Source organism: Myotis brandtii, unplaced genomic scaffold (genome assembly GCF_000412655.1).
Source record: "Myotis brandtii unplaced genomic scaffold, ASM41265v1 scaffold14, whole genome shotgun sequence".
Classification (NCBI taxonomy): domain Eukaryota; kingdom Metazoa; phylum Chordata; class Mammalia; order Chiroptera; family Vespertilionidae; genus Myotis; species Myotis brandtii.
The window spans coordinates 3,110,547-3,133,090 of NW_005354999.1; the positions used below are offsets into that span (position 1 = coordinate 3,110,547).

Here is a 22,544-nt window from a genome sequence, read left to right on the forward strand (position 1 = left end):
GTAAAAAAGAAGGAGTTCTTACCATTTGCAACAGCATGGATGGAACTGGAGAGCATTATGCTAAGTGAAATAAGCCAGTCAGAGAAAGATAAATATCACATGATCTCACTCATTTATGGAATATAATGAACAACATAAACTGATGAACAAAAACAGATCCAGAGACAGAGAAGCATCAATCAGATGCTCAAACCATAGAGGGAAGGTAGGGGAGGGTGGGGGTAAGGGAGGGATCAACCAAAGGACCTGTATACATGCATATAAGCCTAAACAATGGACACAGACACCAGGGGGGTGAGGGCATGAGGGAGGGGCAATGGGGGGATAAGGGCACATATGTAATACCTTAATCAATAAAGAAAGAAAAAAAAGGTTTATGAATTAATTTTAAAGAAATAGAGAAACAAAAATTTATACATAAGGATAAATCCTGCAGCATTATGTATTAAACTCTTACTGAAGCCTAGACAAGGTTCACTCTTAGGACAATGATACATTCAAGAAAAAGTTAAACTAAAGTAACTAAAAGAAAAGCCTACTATTTACATCTTTCAAAGATATTACAGGAGGTCAGAGAGTATAGTCTATATCAACAGCTTCCCCAAATCCTCTTTCCTCTATTTTCCACATCTATTAAGGTACTTCTCTGATCAAACTGCCCCACAGCCTAAATAGCAGTTTTCTTTCTGCTTCTTCCAGCCTGCTATCTCAGGATCTTATCATGTGATAAATCAATTTAAATCAATCTCTTCCAACAAGTATTCTTCCTTTTTAGGAAGGGAATGGAGAAAAAAAATTAACCAGTAGTTCACAATGAAATGCCACCAGTAAACTCAGTTCTTCAAAGAATATTTAGCTGTATTAGAAAATGATCATCATATAATATTGTAATGTAAAAGAAACAAATCTTTGTTTATAACACAACCCCAATTTTCAATTGTTATACATGTGTTATTATAGGAAAAAACACAAATATAACAGTATGTGTTAAGATTCGAGGTTTTTGTTGTTGTTACTCCTCACCAGAGGATATTTTTTTCATTGATTTTTATAGCAAGTGGAAGGGAGGGAGGATGGGGGCGAGAGAAACATTGATGTGAGAGAGACATCAATTAATTGCCTCCTGCACTCACCCAACCAGAGCCATGGATCAAACCTGCAACCCAGGTACGTATCCTTGACTGGGAATTGAACCTGCAACCCTTCTGGGCATAGGCTGACACTCTAAGCATTCAGCAACACCAGCCAGGGCAAGATTCAAGTTAATTTTTATTTTCTTCTTTTAATGTTTTATAAAGAACATATATTATTCAAATAACTTAATAAACTTTTATAAAAATAAAAAATAATATCCATTTGATCGGCAGTTTAGAGATTCATAAGTAAGTTGGGTTGAAGAGATGAGAAATATAGTATGCTAGCGTTAGGTTTTCCAAACACATACTCCAAATATATCCTGACAGGAGCTAGGAAATGTGGGGAAAATAATTTTCCTGTGAGAGTTCAACTGTAAAACTAATCCAGACCACAGATACACAAAGTCATAACACTGTAACCTGGCTACATGTATTAACATCACCCAAGACATACTGGGTATGCCAGAAAAGGGGCCAGAGGCAGAAAAGCATAAAAATGAAGAGTCCCAAGAAACTATATGAATAGTCCCCATTCACTTTCTAGAGAAGAGAGAGAATTACTTATCTGATCTTTGAGCATTTCTCAGACTCAGATGGAGGCTACCAGTAGGATAAGGACTATAAGGAGTTGGAGCCCACCCAGTATTTACAGGCCCATCAGCAATACAACTCCTATTTTAGCCCCATGCTATTAAACAGTTCATCCATCCAACTGCTCTTACAACAAAATAACTTTCTAATTCCTACGCAGGCTTACCCATGTGGAAAGAATGTGCTGACATGGTGCATTTCCGGCCTTTGTGACAATGAGGCTTTTAATTAAGATTTGACTTCTCATAAGGCTTGACTTTGACTGCCAAGAGAGATGTGCTGATTTTGCCGTGTCTGTCCTTGTGAATTTTATTTAGAGTGAATTGACTTGCCAGGAACTGACAGTCTCTGCACACTGAGAGGATGAGTCAGGCGTCTTTAAGGAGAGCTAAGTATAGCTGGCCTTCCTGAGGGCACCACCACACCACTTCCAGCTTATATGGACCCAGTTTCAGGATAATGCATTCATTTTTATTCATCTGCTCACACTCAAAATGAAGTAAAACAGGAAAAACATTGTTTGAAAAACAATGTACTCAAAAAAACAACAACAATGTACTCGCCCTGGCTGGTGGTGCTCAGGGGTTAGAGAGTTGGTCTTTGCAGGACACGGGTTCAATTCCTGGCCAAGGGCATGTACCTGGGTTTGATTCACCTGCCCCTGTCAGAGGAGTACAGGCAACCAATCAATGTGTCTTTCTCACATTGATGGGGTTTAACATCGCCCAAGACATACTGGGTATGCCAGAAAAGGGGCCAGAGGCAGAAAAGCATAAAAATGAAGAGTCCCAAGAAACTATATGAATAGTCCCCATTCACTTTCTAGAGAAGAGAGAGAATTACTTATCTGATCTTTGAGCATTTCTCAGACTCAGATGCGAGGCTACCAGTAGGATAAGGACTATAAGGAGTTGGAGCCCACCCAGTATTTACAGGCCCATCAGCAATACAACTCCTATTTTAGCCCCATGCTATTAAACAGTTCATCCATCCAACTGCTCTTACAACAAAATAACTTTCTAATTCCTACGCAGGCTTACCCATGTGGAAAGAATGTGCTGACATGGTGCATTTCCGGCCTTTGTGACAATGAGGCTTTTAATTAAGATTTGACTTCTCATAAGGCTTGACTTTGACTGCCAAGAGAGATGTGCTGATTTTGCCGTGTCTGTCCTTGTGAATTTTATTTAGAGTGAATTGACTTGCCAGGAACTGACAGTCTCTGCACACTGAGAGGATGAGTCAGGCGTCTTTAAGGAGAGCTAAGTATAGCTGGCCTTCCTGAGGGCACCACCACACCACTTCCAGCTTATATGGACCCAGTTTCAGGATAATGCATTCATTTTTATTCATCTGCTCACACTCAAAATGAAGTAAAACAGGAAAAACATTGTTTGAAAAACAATGTACTCAAAAAAACAACAACAATGTACTCGCCCTGGCTGGTGGTGCTCAGGGGTTAGAGAGTTGGTCTTTGCAGGACACGGGTTCAATTCCTGGCCAAGGGCATGTACCTGGGTTTGATTCACCTGCCCCTGTCAGAGGAGTACAGGCAACCAATCAATGTGTCTTTCTCACATTGATGGGGTTTTTCTCTCTCTCTCTCTCTTTCTCTCTCTCTCTCTCTCTCTCTCTCTCTCTCTCCCTTCACCCCCTCTCTCCCTCCCTTCCACTCTCTAGAAAAAATATCCTTGGGTGAGGATTTACAAAAAAAAGAAAAACAATATACTCTTCAAATCTTAAATAATGTCCACTGATTTTAGAAATCCATTCTGAAGTCATTCTATATGCAAAAAAATATTTTTCCTCTCACACAAATATATGCATATACATACACATGGTATAAAAACCATAGCCACAATGCTACAAATATTCTACTGTTGATGGCCACATTAAAAAAAATTATCCTTGATAAAGTACCTAACTTCACATTAATTTATTTTTTAAATTATAGGTTATAAAGTATTTCTCAAAGAAAAATATTTTACATAAAGAGGTAGGCACTTAGTTAAGACATTTTAATAACATTCTGTGACAATGTTCTCAGAATATCACCTAAGCATTTGATAAAGACTAAAAATTTCAAAACAGATGCCACTTGATATTTTATATTTTTCATTTAAAATATTTACTTTACATCCGTGGAATCTAGACCAGACTCCCACGAACAGTGAAACTTAACAAAAGGCCTGTGTACAGATGCATCACACCATGAGCTCCTCAGCCTCACTGCAGGCTTCCCTCAGTGTGGATGTGCTGCCTTAAAAAAACTCTATCTTATTAATGGAATGGAAAACCCATCACCGAATGACAACCAAAGAAGAAACAGAACTACCATTAAAGTGGTCATTAAAATAACTACTCCACCAAAGAACTTGTGTGCATATATGCACAGCCCATGAACACAGACAATAGTGTAGGCAAGGCCTGGGGTGGGGCTGGAACAGGGAGGAAAATAGGGGACATCTGTAATACTGTCAACAATAAAAATAAGCTTAAAAAAATAATAATTAGTCTGCATTTAATGCATATTAACCAACTCAACAACAGTTTCAGTACAGTGTCTTAAAGCAGTTTTTGGTCATGAAATATAGCAAGGCATTGATCAGGCTTTATTTGCTTATCTACAGGCATTTCTTAAACCCTGGGAACACCCTCAATGTCCTGGAAATTTTCAATACATCATCCATGGATGGCATTTCTTACAGCCCAATGATATGCAGTCATCATAGACCACTGTGCGTAGCTGGTGCTGCACACACACTGACAAAGGCAGACGGAAGTGGCCTACATTTACAGGGACTGACAGAAACACTCAGCGGAAAGTCATACCTGAGTGTGGTGATAATGTCAGGACACTGGACTTAATACTGAGTATCACATTCAGAAAGCTAGGAGGCTGACAGTGCAGTACTAGCAGAATACCAAGTTATAAACTGACTCTTCATTTTTTCCTCCTCCACTATCATTTTATTAATTCTTTAAAAAAAAATTTTATTTTTAGCTACAGTACAAGGAACAATATTATATTAGTTTCAGGTATACAATCTGGTGATTAGACATTTATATAATTTACAAAGTGATCACCCCAATAAATCTAATATCCACATTTATTTCTAACACAGATTTCATTTAACTAAAGCAGACAAAAAAAATAAAAATTTTGTGATTAATTAATCAGAAGGTATTATATATTATCATACCATAAGTTAAATATGCATTTCATCTGGATTAAGTTTATCTATAATTATACCAATTTATTGTGTCTACATATATCTCTAGTATAATTAGTGAATATTACTACTTAGTATAATTAGTATATTAATTATTGCAAACAGGTTAAAGGATTCATTAAATTTCATTTACCTGGTATAAGCTGCGCTCCACCTTTGGAAAATGTTTTTAGACAAAATTCTTCTGCAATAAGCTTAGATTGAAAGAGGGGGGAAAGTAAGTAAGAAAAGATTTTAACTTTAAAAAAAAATACATTAATCACAATGCATTTTTTCCTTCCTCAATCACATAACCCATTCACCAAATTCCTCTTATGCTCACTGCCTCCCAAACTTACCAATTTATTTTTATTTCTCCAAACAAGCTTTCTTTCCAAATTAACCTAATGTACCACAAAGGCCCCCACACACTGCTTGCTGTTCTATAGATCAGCAATTTAACACAACTACCTCCTATTTGAAATAACCTCTATATTCTATGTGTATCCATATCCCTTATTTACTTCAAACTGATGATGTATTTTCAATATATCATCCATGGATGGCATTTCTTACAGCCCAATGATTTGCAGTCATCTTAGACCACTGTGCATAGATAGCTTCATTACCCCCTTCTCTGATTAACCTCTCAGTTATTTCAACTTAACTCTGAATCTTCTCAGCATCTCTAATATGTTTTCACTCTTATCAATATATAACTGTAAACATTATTGGATAATATTTAAATATTCCAACAAAATTTAACAAGTGTCTCTCTCTCTCTCTCTCTCTCTCGTTTTGTTAATCCTCATTTGAGGATATTTTTTCTTTTTTTCCTTCTTCTTTTTTCCCCCTAAAGCCAGAGGCTTATTGATTTATTTTTATTTTTATAATCCTCACCCAAGGATATTTTTCTATTGATTTTTAGAGAAAATGGGAGGGAGAGAGAGAGAGAGAAAGAGAAAGAGAGACGATTGATTGCCTCCTGCACACGCCCTGACCAGGGCCAGGGATCAAGCCTGCTACCAAGGTACATGCCCTTGACCAGAATTGAACCTGGGACCCTTCAGTCCACGGGCCAACGCTCTATCCATTCAGCCAAACTGGCTAGGGCCAGAGGATATTTTTCCCATTGATTTTTAGAGAAAGTGGAAGAGAGTAGGGAGAGAGGGAGGGAGGAAGGAAGAGGAGTAAAGAAAGAGAGGGAGGGGGAGGAAGAGAGGGAGGGAGGAAGGAAAAGAGAGAAAGAAACATCAATGTGAGAGACACACACTGAATGGCTGCCTATTGAACCTGCAACCCAGGTACGTGCCCTTGACTGGGAATCAAACCTGAAACCTTTTGGTGTGCAGGCTGACGCTCTAACCACTGAACAACATCCAACACCAGCCAGGGCAACAAGTGTCTCTTTTTACTATTTACTAAAATACTCTATGAATATTTTATGAACGTATTTTGGGAAGCAAAAATTATTAGTATTGCCTGCAAATAATTTTCTCCCCCTTACTACATTTGTTCCCCTCTTTAAGTACAAACTATTACACCAACAAAGATTTAATTCAATTTAAGTCTGCTCTTTTTTCTTACTGGGTGGGGAAGCAAGTTAATTATTTTTTCAAGAGAAATGAATGTTGGTGGATAAAATATTCCTGCAGTGGCAGTGGACCTGAAGCTCCAACAGGCAAAAGCTGTAACTGAGAAGGTTGTCTTTCCCAGCAAGGATCCCCTAAAGCAGTTCTCAAAGTCTCATACCAGCAGAGTCAGCATCACCAGGAAAGTATTAAGTATGCACATTCTCAGGCTCCACTTCTGAACGTGCTTTACCAACTCCAGGCTGCTCCCTATTGGGTAATTTCTTCCATTGTTTGAATTTGAGTCTTTCTTTTCCACAGTGTGAATGCAAATATGAATTGAGAGATGGGACATGTAGACTCCAAGAAGATTCTGGAATCACTATGCTGTGCTGTCCAATAGAATTGCTACCCATATGTAGCTATTTGGATTAAAATTTTAAATAAACGTAATTTGAAATTCAGCTCCTTAGTCACACCAGTCACATTTTAAATGCTCAATAAGCACATATGTCTAGTGGCTACAAAATCGGATAATGCAGATACAAAACACTTCATCATCACAGAAGGTGATGGACAGCACTCAATGGAGTACCTAGTGAACCAGAGCTTATTCATGATTTGTCAAGCCTCACCGAGGAAGAAGTTTCTAGAGTGTGCAAGACTGAGAAGTAGTGATACTGAAAATAATAGTTCATAAGTCGCAGTAAAGTTCATAACTTGTTTGAAAGTTAAAGCCTTAAAAAATGTATCACATACTTTCTCACTAGAATACTGAACAAGTGATATTACAGTCATGTATCACATAATGTTTTTGTTTCCCTCAACAACAGACTGCTTATATGACGGTGATTACCATTTAGCCTAGTTGTGCAGGAGGTTATATAACCTACGTTTGTGTACTCAATGATGTTCACACAATGACAAAATTGCCTTAACAATGCATTTCTCAGAACATACATCAGTGGTTAGCGACACACAATTGTACAGCAGAAAATAAGTCTGAAGAACAAAAGATAAAAGTTTTCATAAAGAATGAAATCTCAGTGGTGCTTAAATAGCAACAGGGAGCTAAGTATATACTAAACAGGTAATGTCAAATACTCCGTTTGTTAATAATACAATCTGTCCTTTTTTCTTTCCATATTATAAGTTCTACATAAATCAGGGTCGACTATTTTCTTTTATTGCTGGCGACTTGAATTCCAGTGCTTCAGCCTTAAGACTGTATGTCCTAACTGCTGATATTGGGGGAAAGAAACCTTAGCAAGATTAAATGAAGTCATTCTTTCTTCTTTAGTACTTGCCAAAAAAAAAAAAAAAAAAAAACATTGCATCATAAAACTGCCCTTGAAAATGTTATTGATACAAAGGAGTCTCATAAATGACACCCACATTTCAGAGACTGTTTCTGTATCCTATACAAGTCAATTTTAACTTTCAAGTTTTAATTGGCTTTCTTGCTTACTAATGCGTTCTCCTGGTAGTAATAAATCCACATCTGTTTTCTGAAGAGTGTTTGTTCACAGTGATGTTCTGTTAAGCCAGAATATATATATATGACACTTCCCTCACCTCTCAAAAGCATATAAAAGTAATAAAACTATGATTTTGCTAGATGTCTAATTACAGAAGAGTTTAATAGTGATCACCGCTAAACCATTCGTAGACGACTTGCTTCTGGGTCGGGGTTTCGTACGTAGCAGAGCAGCTCCCTCGCTGCGATCTATTGAAAGTCAGCCCTCGACACAGCAACGCACGTTCGTGGGGAACCTGGCGCTAATAGTGATCACTTAAATTGACAAATAGCACACAAAACATGTAATGTAGAATAATTCCAGTTTCAGGTAATCGTACTAATATTAATAACTTATGCTAACTGATTGGCTATAAATTTTTATAAGTCCTGTCAGAATAAAATTCAATTCAACTTAACAAATATTTATTATGCACCTATATGCAAGTACTACAGGAAATATAAATCAATAATCTATTATACATATGTGACCAAAGAACAATGAACAAGTAGAAATGTTGTTGCCAGGCACTAGTGACTGAAAGATGGGGAATAATTGGTTAATGGGTAGAAAGTTTGCTCTACAGGGGAAAAGAGATATGGTGCTAGATGGTGATGATGGCTGCACAGCACTATGAACATATTTAATACCACTGAACTGTGCATATAAACATAGTTAAGATAATAAATTTTATGTTATGTATATTTTACCACAGTAAAAAAAAATTGGAAAACAAAATAAACCCAAGAGACAGAGGAATGATTCTGTTCTATTGTGATTTATAATAAGAAATACAACCCGGCCAGGTGGTTGGAATGTTGTCCTGTGCACCAAAAGGCTACAAGTTCAATTCCCAGTCAGGGCACATACCTAGGTTATGGGTTTGATCCCTAGTCAGGGCGCATACAAGAGACAACTGATCTATGTTTCTCTCTCCCTCTCTCTCCAAAATCATTAAAAGAATACCCTTGGATGAGGATTAAAAATACATACACACACACACACACACACACACACACACACACACACACACGAGGCCCAGTGCACAAATTCGTGCACCAGTGGGGTCCCTCGGCCTGGCCTGCAGGATCAGGCCAAAACTGGCTCTCTGACATCCCCCAAGGGGTCCTGGATTGCCAGAGGGCAAGGCCAGGCTGAGGGACCCCACCGGTCACGATCAGGGCCAGGGAGGGACACCGGAGGTTGGCCAGCTGGGGAGGGACCATAGGAGGGCTCCAGGGCGTGTCCAGCCAGTCTTGCTCAGTCCTGATCGGCCGGACCCTAGCAGCAAGCTAACCTACCAGTCGGAACGTCTGCCCCCTGGTGGTCAGTGCACATCATAGCGACTGGTGGACCGGTTGACTGTCTGCCCTCTGGTGGTCAGTGCACGTCATAGTGAGTGGTTGAGAGGCCTTAGCATAGCAATAGCATATTACGCTTTAATTGGTTGAACGGACAACTGGATGACCAGACACTTAGCATATTAGGCTTTTATTATATAGGATGATCTTCATCCAGTTCCTGGCACATACTAGTAGTTCCTAAAAGCTAAGAATTTCCTAACTGTAAAGTGTGCAATGGTATCTTTTGTTATTTATCACAGGTCCCCTTCACCACACCTGAATTTTAGTTAATAAAGTGACCTTAAGGCCTGGCTGGTGTAGCTCAATGATTGAGCATCAACCTATGAACCAGAAGGTCACGATTTGATTCCCAGTCAGGGCACATGCCTGGATTTCTGGCTTAATCCCCAGTGTGGGGCATACAGGAGGCAGCCGATCAATGATTCCCTCTCATCATTGATGTTTTTATCTCTTTCTCCCTTTTCTCTGAAAGCAATAAAAATATATATTTTTTTTAAAAGTGACTTTAAGGATGGAGGCTGGTTGACAGAGAAACACACCAAGTGATTAGAAGGTTGGATTTTTAGTCCCACTCTCCCCTCCAGGAGAGCGGGGCTGGAGGTCGAATCACTCACTAAGGGCCTATGATTTCATCAATCATGCCTCTGTTATGAAACCTCCATAAAAAATTCAAATTTGGACTGGTTTGGAGAACTTCTAGGTTGGTGAACATGCCAGGAGGGTGGTATACCCCAGATCCACAGAGACAGAAGCTCCTGCACTCTGACCCTGATGAACCTTACCCTATATATTTCTTCCTCTGACTATTCATCTGTACTCTTCTAATGTCCTTTATAATAAACTGGTAAATGTTTCTCTGCATTCTGTGAGCTGCTCTAGCTGATTAATTGAACCCAAGAAGGGGTTGTGGGAACCTCTGATTGGTCAGAAGCACAAGTGACAACCTGGACTTGCAGTAACTTAAGAGGGGCAGTCTTGTGGGACTGAGGGATCTGAAGCTATCTCCAGGTGTAGTGTCAGAACTAAGCTGAATTGTAGGACACCGGCTGGTATCACAGAATTGCTGGTATGGGAAAACAACCACACATGTGGTGATCAGAAGTTAAGGATTAAGTGTTAAGAGGAGACACAGAATGAATGTGCTCCCTCCTAGAGACTGACTGAAAAGCAGAAAGGGAGGAGAAGTTACACAGGAATGGAAAGAAAGGTGGCCCCAGAACTGTTTGAAAAAGCACTTCATTCCCCTTCCCCGCCCCCCCCCCCCCCATCCTTCTGTGTTTTCTCTCCCCACAACACTTTTAAGTTTTCTGTAATGAAAACACTCTACTGTTTAAACAATGGGGGAAGAATTTTTAAAAAACAAATTCTGAAATGGAAAGTGATTAAAAATCAACCTATTTAGGACAAGAACTTCCCCTTTTTGGTGTGGTATGTGCCATGTCAAAGAGTCTCAAAAGAGAAAATTTTAAAAACTCTGGATTAAAAGGTATTTAAATTGATTTAAAAATCCCTTTATAAATATGTTGATAATGTTCCCTAGATGATTTCAATTCCAAACACAAATAATGTGGTTGTTTTGATAAAAACTGCTAAAATGAAACAAATACAATTTGTTAAGCTAAAATATCAAATTCATATATGAATTTAACTTTAAAAGTACAGCAAATTTATTTCTGTCTTTAGAAATAATTTTTCAGAAAATGTATGATATCTACACTAATAAAAGAGAAACATGGTAATTAGCGTACGACCGCTACCCTTTTCATTGGCTAATCAGTGAGTAGATGCAAATTAACTGTCAGCCAAGATGGCGGCCGGCAGCCAGGCACTGAAGTGAGCATGAGGCTTGCTTAGCTGATCCATGTTTCTCTCTCATCGATGTTTCTAACTCTCTATCCCTCTCCCTTCCTCTCTGTGAAAAATCAATAAAATAAAATAAAAAAAGAGTTTTAGTTATTGGAAACACTAAGAGATGGGAATATAATTAATAATTAAATATTTTATAAAAACATAATAATAATAAAGATGAAAACCAACCAACCAACCTGGTGGTCTTCATTTAAGACCTGCCTTCCTGTGCTCCTATTGTAGTAACTAAAACAAGACATCAATTATAGAACTAAAATATTTTGGGGAAATATAATAAAGTACTAATTAGTTTCCTTTTAAACACTGCTCATTATTTTTAAGTGTGTTATGTTCCCAAAAGCCATGGAATCAACAATGCAGCAAATATTCCAAAGTCATATCAATGGGAATATGATACATTTTAATATTAAGCACAATATAAACTCTAACTGAAATTTAAAAAAATAGAGTGGGCAGTTTAAAATCTTAAGACGATTTCATTTGCAGTGTAAGTAAAATTAAGCTTTGATATCTCGGCTAAAATAGTATAGAATATAAAACATGGTATAAATTAGGCACTGGTGATTATGCCAATTATAACATAGTTCTGTTAAATGTTAAATTCTCTTAGCACATTTAAAATATGTCCTTCAGTTGATTAAAAATTTGAATACAATTCAATTGTATAGAAGTATTTATGTACATAAGAAATCCTAAATGCAAAAAGACTTGTTACTCTAGCTCTTCACTACAATGAATTTTGATCTATCTCTCAACTGACAAACTCTTCATAAATAAAGGTAAGAGAATTACTTAATTTCATGTGTCCACTTAAGAGTAAACAATTCCAAAATACAGAAGCAATGTTGACAGTTAAATGTAGATGAAGCAATGGTAACAGGTAAATGTAAAAATATTCTGATTTAGACTTAAAATGACTGTCACAGAAAAACTAACCCATTCTTCTACATACAGATCTAATAATGACCATCCCATATCACTTTGGCAGTCTCTAATTTTTTCCTTAAGAAACAAAAACAAAACCAAAGCAATACAGTAGGAGAGTATGCAAACAAACAAAAAAAAACAACAAAGAAAAATACTCAAAGAATATCAGGAAATAAAAACAGGCTATAAAACTGCTGATACAGCCGGGGCCGGTTTGGCTCAGTGGATAGAGCGTCGGCCTGCGGACTGGGGGGTCCCAGGTTCGATTCCGGTCAAGGGCATGTACCTGGGTTGCGGGCACATCCCCAGTGGGAGATGTGCAGGAGGCAGCTGGTCGATGTTTCTCTCTCATCGATGTTTCTAACTCTCTATCCCTCTCCCTTCCTCTCTGTGAAAAATCAATAAAAATAAAAACAGGCTATAAAACTGCTTATACAACATAACTAAACTTTTCAGGGAAAAACAAAACAAACTCACTCTATAGATTAGTCTAGAATAAACCTAAAAGGAAATGATAAAATATTACAAGTAGTCATTACTGGTTGAAAAAATTGCTTTTGGTATTTATTCACTTCTTTATATTTTTTATGTATTTTCTTTTAAGTTTTCTGTAATGAAAACACTCTACTGTTTAAACAATGGGGGAAGAATTTTTAAAAAACAAATTCTGAAATGGAAAGTGATTAAAAATCAACCTATTTAGGACAAGAACTTCCCCTTTTTGGTGTGGTATGTGCCATGTCAAAGAGTCTCAAAAGAGAAAATTTTAAAAACTCTGGATTAAAAGGTATTTAAATTAATTTAAAAATCCCTTTATAAATATGTTGAAAATGTTCCCTAGATTATTTCAATTCCAAACACAAATAATGTGGTTATTTTGATAAAAACTGCTAAAATGAAACAAATATAATTTGCTAAGCTAAAATATCAAATTCATATATGAATTTAACTTTAAAAGTACAGCAAATTTATTTCTGTCTTTAGAAATAATTTTTCAGAAAAATGTATGATATATGTATTATAAGACCAAATATATAACATAAAGTATGTAATATATGCAAACATATTAAGGGAAAATAAATTAAAATTTATACTTAAGAGAATTTGAGAAGTTTAAAAACTGACAAAGAAGAATTTCTAGTACAAAAGGGTCATCTGAAAGATGGCATATAATTTTTTAAAAAATATTAGTCACTTTTTGACACAATATTTCAGAAACTTGTACTTACTGCATGTTTAAGCGTGCACAACTCATAAAGGACACATCCCAGAGCCCAAATGTCACTAGGAAACAGAAGAATGACATATTTTTTGTAAGTTTCAGATTTTACTTAAAATTTTTTTCACTTAAAGAAAACACCAGCATGAAAATGCTGTGCAAAAATATGTTCCATTAAACATGTCCTTTAAAACTTAAAATTTCAACCATAACCAAATGATGAAAACAGCTATACCAGATTAGAGATATTTAGTATTTAAAAAAACAAAATTGGTAAATGTTATGAATATTCCATTGTTACTTTATTTCAATTCAAATGCTTTATTCAACTATTTGCAATATGGTACATCTATACAATGGAATACTATGCAGCTGTAAAAAAAGAAAGAACTCTTACCATTTGCAACAGCATGGATGGACCTAGAGAGCATGATGCTAAGCAAAATAAACCAGATCTCACTCATACGTGGAATCTAATGACCAACATAAACTAATGAACAAAAATAGACCCAGAGACATAGAAACATCGAACAGACTGTCAAACCTCAGAGGGAAGGCAGGGGAGAGTGGAGGGGGGGAAGAGATCAACCAATGAACTCATATGCGTATATGCATAATCCAAGGACACAGACAGTGGGTGGTGAAGGCTTGGAGAGGGAGAGGGGAGGAGAGGGCAATGGGAGAAAAAAAGGAACATACATAATACTTTCAAAAATAAAGATTTATTTTAAAAATACCATGACTTCTAAAAATATTAAAGTAGAACACTACTTACTACTTTAGTAAACATGAAGAAAATATTAATTTACTAAAATTATATCTCAAACCTGAGAGCCATCTGAAACATTAGGTAAGAGTAAATATATTAATTTATTTTACTCTTAAAGACTTAGTTACACTATCATCTTTACATATGATCTCTTTTCTTTTTTTAAAAAATATATTTTGTGTGTGTTAGCTGTTGTCATTTTAAAAAATAATTTTTTATTGTTCAAAGTATTACATATGCCCCTTTTCTCCCCCCTTCCAGCGCACCCCTCCACCCCCGCTTTCCCTCTGAGATTCCACACTCTATTCCATGCTTCCATGTCTCTGGATCCACTCTGTTCATCAGTTTATTTTGTTACTTAGATTTACTGATTTCAGAGAGGAAAGGAGAGGGAGAGAGAGAGATAGAAACATCAATGATGAGAGAGAATCACTTAAACATGAAGAAAATATTAATTTACTAAAATTATATCTCAAACCTGAGAGCCATCTGAAACATTAGGTAAGAGTAAATATATTAATTTATTTTACTCTTAATTAAAGACTTAGTTACACTATCTTCTTTACATATGATCTCTTCTTTTCTTTTCTTTAAAAATATATTGTGTGCGTGTGTGTGTTAGCTGTTGTCCTTTTAAAAAATAATTCTTTATTATTCAAAGTATTACATATGCCCCCTCTCTCCCCCCTTCCAGCCCACCCCTCCACCCCCGCTTTCCCTCTGAGATTCCACACTCTATGCCATGCTTCCATGTCTCTGGATCCACTCTGTTCAGTTTATTTTGTTACTTAGATTTATTGATTTCAGAGAGGAAAGGAGAGGAAGAGAGAGAGATTAGAAACATCAATGATGAGAGAGAATCACTGGTCGGCTGCCTCCTGCATGCCTCCTACTGGGGATCAAACCCGCAACCTGGGTTTGTACCCTTGACCGGAATCAAACCTGGGACCCTTCAGTCCGCAGGCCAACGCTCTATCCACTGAGCCAAACCGGTTAGGGCAAATCCATTCTTAATTGAAAGAATGATGTTTCTTACAGTTGACTTATCCACAGGACAGCGAAATAACATTAAAATGTAAAATTACTTTAGTTCAAAGAAAATACTGTTATCCTTTAGAATATTCACTAATAATATATTCAATGGACTAGACTTATTGTAACAAAAGTTTATTTAAAAAATACATTGGTAGGATGATGTTCTCAGTCTCTATGCTCAAGTTTGAAATAGAGCTTCCTCCTCATCCTCAAAAAAAAGATGGGGGAGAGGGAGGACAGATAGCAATAATAGATGTATTATTGCCAGCTATCGATTTTTACCTTTTAGCTTCTATGAGCACTTTCAAAATTAACATCAATGCTTTTCGGTTATTATTTTTCTATTGGAAAGACAGAGAGAAAATAAAGGGTAATTGGAATTCAGGGGCAGAATTTCTTTTTCCATCTAGTACATTTACAGTCTGGTAACCACAGCACAACTCAGTAATTAGAAAATTTGAGGTTGGAAGCCAGATGCCTGGGACTTTGAAGTTACTTTATATCGCTCTGCATTTGAATTCCTTATAAGGAAAGGAGGAATGATTAATACATACAATATACAAGGTTACTGTGAAGATTAAGAGTTAATCATAGAAAGCATACAAAATAGTGCTCTTCATAGAGAAAATGTCCAATAAATATTAACTATTATAATTCAGTAGGAAGTTACTATTACAAAGAGAAAGACCAAAGAAAGCCCTCTATTTCCAAATATCATTTCAATAATAAACTGATTCTTCTATAGTTCCTTTAGCAAGATAGTGAAATAGCTTCTCTACAATTCCCCTCATCATATATTTTTAAAAGTCTGTGTATATATATTTACATATGTATATTAGTGATTTTAGAATATTCTTAAGGCCAATAAATATAGTATAATAGATATAGTTAAAGGAAATATACATAATATAGTAAGTATTTTAAATACCTTTTATTATTGTAAGGTTTGTTTTCACAGATTTCAGGTGACAAGTAGTACGGGGTCCCTATGCAAGTTCGAGCCAGTTCTACAGTACTAGAACAAAAAAAGAATTACTGGAGAAGCTTAAGGTATCCAAGATATAAATTATCACATATACATCACCATGAATTTAAACTTCACTAAAGACATATCAAAACCAAGTTTAAAACTGATATATTACCTATTTAGAACTCTAGCAATTCCAAAATCTCCAAGTTGTATTGTCCCATCTTTGGTTAAAAATATGTTCTATAAAAGTGAGAAAAAAAACCCAGAATTATTATTACAGTTCAGTTCTGAGTCAACTTTTTTCATAAAAGTGGAGTTTAAAAAATGCTAGGCTAACTCGACATCCACATGCAAAAGAATGAAAGTACACCCCTATCTTATATACAAAAATTAACTCAAAATTAACTCTAGACCTAATATAAGAATTAAAACTCTATAACTCCTAGAAGAAAATACAGAAGTAAATCTTCACTGGGCTAGGCAACAATTTCTTAGATATGACACCACCAACTGAAGCAAAAAAGAAAAATAGAAACTGGATTTCATCAAAATTTTAAAAATTATTGTGCACCAAAGAACACCATCAAAAAAAGAGATAGCCCACAGAATTGGAAAAAATATTTGCAAATCCTATATCTGACAAGGAATTTGTATCCAGAATAAAAACGTTTACAATTCAACAGCAACAATAAAAGACAAATAACTCAATTTTAAAATAGGCAAAGGTACATATTATATGAATCCATTTACATAATATGTCCCCAATAAGCAAATCCATAGAGACAGAAAGTAGATTAGTGGTTTCCAAGATCTGCGTGGAGCAGGGATAGGGAGTGATTGCTAACAGGTACAGAGTTTCTTTTTGGAGTGATAAAAAATCTTCAGAAATTAGAAAGTGGTGATGATTTCACAACTCCGTGAATATACTAAAAATCATTGAACTATACACTTTAAGTGGGTAGATTTTATGGAATATAAAATGTATCTCATTAGAGCTTTAAAAATTGAATCCCAACCTCCCCCTTCGCCAACTGTCTAAAACTTCTAAGTAGCCTACTAGTAAATGTAACAAATTAATCTTAAAATTTTCCAAAAATGGGGGGTGGGAGGTGATGGGCAGGCAAAATAGGTGAAGTGGATTAAGAGATACAAACTTACAGTAATAAAGTAAGTCATGGGTTGTAATGTACAGCATAGGGAAATAGTAATATTTTAATAACTATATGGTGACAGATGCTAACTAGACTTACTGAGATCTTTTTGAAATGTATATATCAAATCATTATGATGTACACCTGAAACTAATAGGATATTGTATGTTAATTTTTTTTAAAAAAAGTGCAGATCCCTGGGTATCATCCAACAAAAAAAAAAGGTAAAACAATCTGTAGAAATAGATTAAAACTTTTTAAAATTTCCAATAATTTACCCATTTTGCATTTATTATATGGAGACAGATGCTAACTAGACTTATTGTGATCTTTTTGAAATGTATATATCAAATCATTATAATGTACACCTGAAACTAATAGGATATTGTATGCCAATTTTTTTTAAAAAGTGCAGATCCCTGGGCATCATCTAAAAAAAAAAAAAAAGGGGGGGTTAATACAGTCTGTAGGAATAGATTAAAATTTTTTTAAATTTCCAGTAATTTACCCAATCATTTTGCATTTATAAATAAAGAACTCCAATACATTTATAAATACAGAATTCCAATACATTTATAAATACAGAACTCCAATACATTTATAAATACAGAACTCCAATACTCTATCAAACAGTGAAGTCAAGATTTTGTGGGATAACATGAACTAAAAACCCATCTTTATCAGTCAGGAGACTTGAATCAGGCACATGCTCAAAGCCAAGATGACACAAACGGGGGTTAACAAGGATGGAGTAAAATGGGATGAAATGGGACTAGGTGGCAAAGGGTTGGGGGACAGAAAAGGTGAACTTCCACCACAGTTTCTCTTCTTCCCACTATGCATCTTGTGGCTATTCGGCTATAAAGAAGCTGCAGGCCTGAGGTAAGAAGACAGACACTCGGCCCTGACACAGGAAACAAACTTCCTCTGTACTCCCCTTTTTGAGAACTGAGAGAGCTTAAGTGAGACAACCATGGAACCTCTATGCAAAGATGAGTGAGCTGTGGGGACAAGCCATACATATGAAGCCATACATATAATGCAAAGAAAACTAGCCCCCCAAATCATCAGAACATAAATTCACTCTAGATATAATTAATTTAAAAAAACAGTCCCAACAAAAAAATTTAAAATAAAATGTTTAGAAATTTCAGAGATAAATGAAGGGATAAATATCATTTAAAAAGAACAAGACATTATGAAATAAGAACCAATCAGAATGTGAAATTCCATTTTCAAGCTTGCAGAGGAAAAATTATTATTAAAAAGATAGAGGAGAGCCCTGGCAGGGTAGCTCAGTTGGGTAGAGCACTGTCCCAATATGTGAAGTTTGCATGCTCAATCCTCAGTCAGGGCACATACAAGAATCAACCAATGAATGGATAAATAAGAGGAACAACAAATCAATCTCTCTCTCTCCCTCTCTCTCCCTCCCTCCCTTCCTCTCTTTCTCAAATCAATAAATATGAAAAAGTTTTTTAAAAAGCAGATGAGCCCTGGCCGGTTTGGCTCAGTGGATAGAGCGTAGGCCTGCGGACTGGAGGGTTCCAGGTTCCGTTCTGGTCAAGAGCATGTACCTTGGTTGCAGGCACATCCCCAGTATGAGGTGTGCAGGAGGCAGCTGATTGATGTTTCTCTCTCATCAATGTTTCTAATTCTCTATCCCTCTCCCTTCCTCTCTGTAAAAATCAATAAAATATATTTTTTTAAAAAGTAGATGAGATAAGCACTAGTTTACACAGAATTAAAAAGGTAGGTTGATGAAATTGAGCTATAAAATGGAACAGAGAGACAAAGAGATAAAATATGAAAACAAGATACTTGGAGGGATAGATTAAGAAGCTCTACCATGTCTAGAAAAAAATCCCGAAGACAACCTTGAAGATAGTAACAGACAAATAATATTTGAAAAAATATAGCTAAACATTTTCCAAAACATTTCCTGAGAAATATACTTTCTCAGAGCGAAATTACACAGCATAATGAATAAAAGCTGAACCTCATCAATGCGTAACACTGAAATTTCATAACACGGATGGAGAGAATATCCTAAAATCTTCCAGAGAGAAGAAAGACGGATAAGAATGATGGCTTTAAATTCCTAAACAGCAACTAGAAGTCAAGTGACACGTGAGCGATATCTTCAAAATTCTATAAGGAAACAATTTCCAATCTAGAAATTTATATCTTATTGTCATTGCCTTCCACACATGCATTTTTAAAAATATTTTTCTGTTATAATGAGAAAGCAAACCAAGATATAGAAAGATATAGGAAGTAGGCAGGAGGTCTAACACAAGATAGACCAGATTGGATTGGGTTCAAAAATTTTGGATCAAGACAATGCTGGTTCCATGTCCATATCCATTCAGAAGTTACTAGTAACACAATAAACATACCTGTGATTTTATGTCTCGATGAAGAATTTTTCTATCATGTACATGTTTCAGGGCCAAACATATCTGTACAAACCAGTCCAAAATCTAGAGGGGTAAAATGAGAGCTGTCATTTCTTTTAAATTTTACATTTTACAGTGTTCTTTTCTTGACCACTAAAAGGATTCAGGAATGAGTTCAAGGAACTAAGTCCTTTAAAAAATGTAGCTATAATTTATTTTTAATTTGTAGTAACTAACATTACATAGGTATTGAAGCCAACAGACACATTAAAGTTAGGCACATATTAACTTTAAAATGTAAGAGACTGCTACTGAATGTCAGAATAAACATGGAAAGAAATTTCTAGAGAGCAATAAAAATAGAAATAATTTATATAAATTACACAGCATAATGAATAAAAGCTGACCCTCATCCATGCGTAACACTGAAATTTCATAACAGGGATGGAGAGAATATCCTAAATCTTCCAGAGAGAAGAAAGAAGGATAAGAATGATGGCTTTAAATTCCTAAACAGCAACTAGAAGTCAAGTGACACGTGAGCGATATCTTCAAAATTCTATAAGGAAACAATTTCCAATCTAGAAATTTATATCTTATTGTCATTGCCTTCCACACATGCATTTTTAAAAATATTTTTCTGTTATAATGAGAAAGCAAACCAAGATATAGAAAGATATAGGAAGTAGGCAGGAGGTCTAACACAAGATAGACCAGATTGGATTGGGTTCAAAAATTTTGGATCAAGACAATGCTGGTTCCATGTCCATATCCATTCAGAAGTTACTAGTAACACAATAAACATACCTGTGATTTTATGTCTCGATGAAGAATTTTTCTATCATGTACATGTTTCAGGGCCAAACATATCTGTACAAACCAGTCCAAAATCTAGAGGGGTAAAATGAGAGCTGTCATTTCTTTTAAATTTTACATTTTACAGTGTTCTTTTCTTGACCACTAAAAGGATTCAGGAATGAGTTCAAGGAACTAAGTCCTTTAAAAAATGTAGCTATAATTTATTTTTAATTTGTAGTAACATTACATAGGTATTGAAGCCAATAGACACATTAAAGTTAGGCACATACTAACTTTAAAATGTAAGAGACTGCTACTGATGAATGTCAGAATATGGCAAGAAATTTCTAGAGAGCAATAAAAATAGAAATAATTTGTATTTTATTATAGTATGATAGGTGACTTCTGTTTTTAAGTTTATTTTTTTCTATAATGCTTTCTTTGACATAAAAATCATAAGAGGAAAAAAATCAGGCTGAAAAGTTGGACAACATCTCTTGCTTTTTTTCTCTCCCCACATTTCCCATACATAAACACATTCTGGAGTCAGCCACTTGAAAGCAAAAAGGTTTAATTTATTCCTCAGACCTAATACTAAAATAATTCCAAGCAGATGGCATTTTGAAACTATATATATATATATATATACATACATACATACACACACACACACACACACACACACACACAATAATAGAAGAATACATAGGTTCTTTGATTGAAACAGGACTTTCAAATCATGACACAAAACCCACATATCACAAGAAATAAGGATGACAAAGTTGATTCTATAAAATTTAAAGCTTCTGCATAACAAAAGATATAATCAAGCATAACAATCATATCAATCTGCAGCATAATTGAAAGATTGCTAATTCTCTAATATGTACAAGTTCTTTCAAATCACAGAAAAATACTGGCAGCCAAAATAAAAAGTGGACCAAAGACTAGAAAGGCAGGGAGAAACCAAGATGGCGGCATAGGTAAACACCTGAAATTGCTGCCTCCCACAACAACTTCAAAAATACAACAAAAAGACAAAACGGACATCATCCAGAACTACAGAAAGGCTGGCTGAGTGGAAATTCTACAACTAGAAGGAAAGAGAAAAGCACACTGAGACTCAGAGGAGCTTATTTTTAATTTGTAGTAACATTACATAGGTATTGAAGCCAATAGACACATTAAAGTTAGGCACATACTAACTTTAAAATGTAAGAGACTGCTACTGATGAATGTCAGAATATGGCAAGAAATTTCTAGAGAGCAATAAAAATAGAAATAATTTGTATTTTATTATAGTATGATAGGTGACTTCTGTTTTTAAGTTTATTTTTTTCTATAATGCTTTCTTTGACATAAAAATCATAAGAGGAAAAAAATCAGGCTGAAAAGTTAGACAACATCTCTTGCTTTTTTTCTCTCCCCACATTTCCCATACATAAACACATTCTGGAGTCAGCCACTTGAAAGCAAAAAGGTTTAATTTATTCCTCAGACCTAATACTAAAATAATTCCAAGCAGATGGCATTTTGAAACTATATATATATATATATATACATACATACATACACACACACACACACAACACACACACCACAATAATAGAAGAATACATAGGTTCTTTGATTGAAACAGGACTTTCAAATCATGACACAAAACCCACATATCACAAGAAATAAGGATGACAAAGTTGATTCTATAAAATTTAAAGCTTCTGCATAACAAAAGATATAATCAAGCATAACAATCATATCAATCTGCAGCATAATTGAAAGATTGCTAATTCTCTAATATGTACAAGTTCTTTCAAATCACAGAAAAATACTGGCAGCCAAAATAAGAAGTGGACCAAAGACTAGAAAGGCAAATGACTGGGGAAAAATAGCGAATAAACACATACACAAAATACTAACCTTCCTCCAAATTAAAAAAAAAAAAAAATTTAAAACAAAATACTAACTGAACTTGACAAAAATGAAATAATATACAATGTTGGTTAGAATGTGGGGAAA

The 22,544-nt window shown here is 35.5% G+C and overlaps 1 protein-coding gene across 1 annotated transcript in view; it reads right to left on the reverse strand.

Moving 5' to 3' along the window:
* NEK1 (NIMA-related kinase 1) overlaps positions 1-22,544 on the reverse strand; it is a 156,074-nt gene that overhangs the window by 105,246 nt on the left and 28,284 nt on the right. Inside the window, exons 5-11 of the mRNA XM_014535229.1 lie at positions 20,538-20,621; positions 16,353-16,420; positions 16,139-16,225; positions 13,417-13,471; positions 12,197-12,262; positions 6,764-6,932; positions 5,094-5,240 (exon numbers count right to left, since the gene is read on the reverse strand). Coding sequence (XP_014390715.1) covers positions 5,094-5,240; positions 6,764-6,932; positions 12,197-12,262; positions 13,417-13,471; positions 16,139-16,225; positions 16,353-16,420; positions 20,538-20,621 — 676 coding nt within the window. The remainder of the gene's footprint in view (positions 1-5,093; positions 5,241-6,763; positions 6,933-12,196; positions 12,263-13,416; positions 13,472-16,138; positions 16,226-16,352; positions 16,421-20,537; positions 20,622-22,544) is intronic.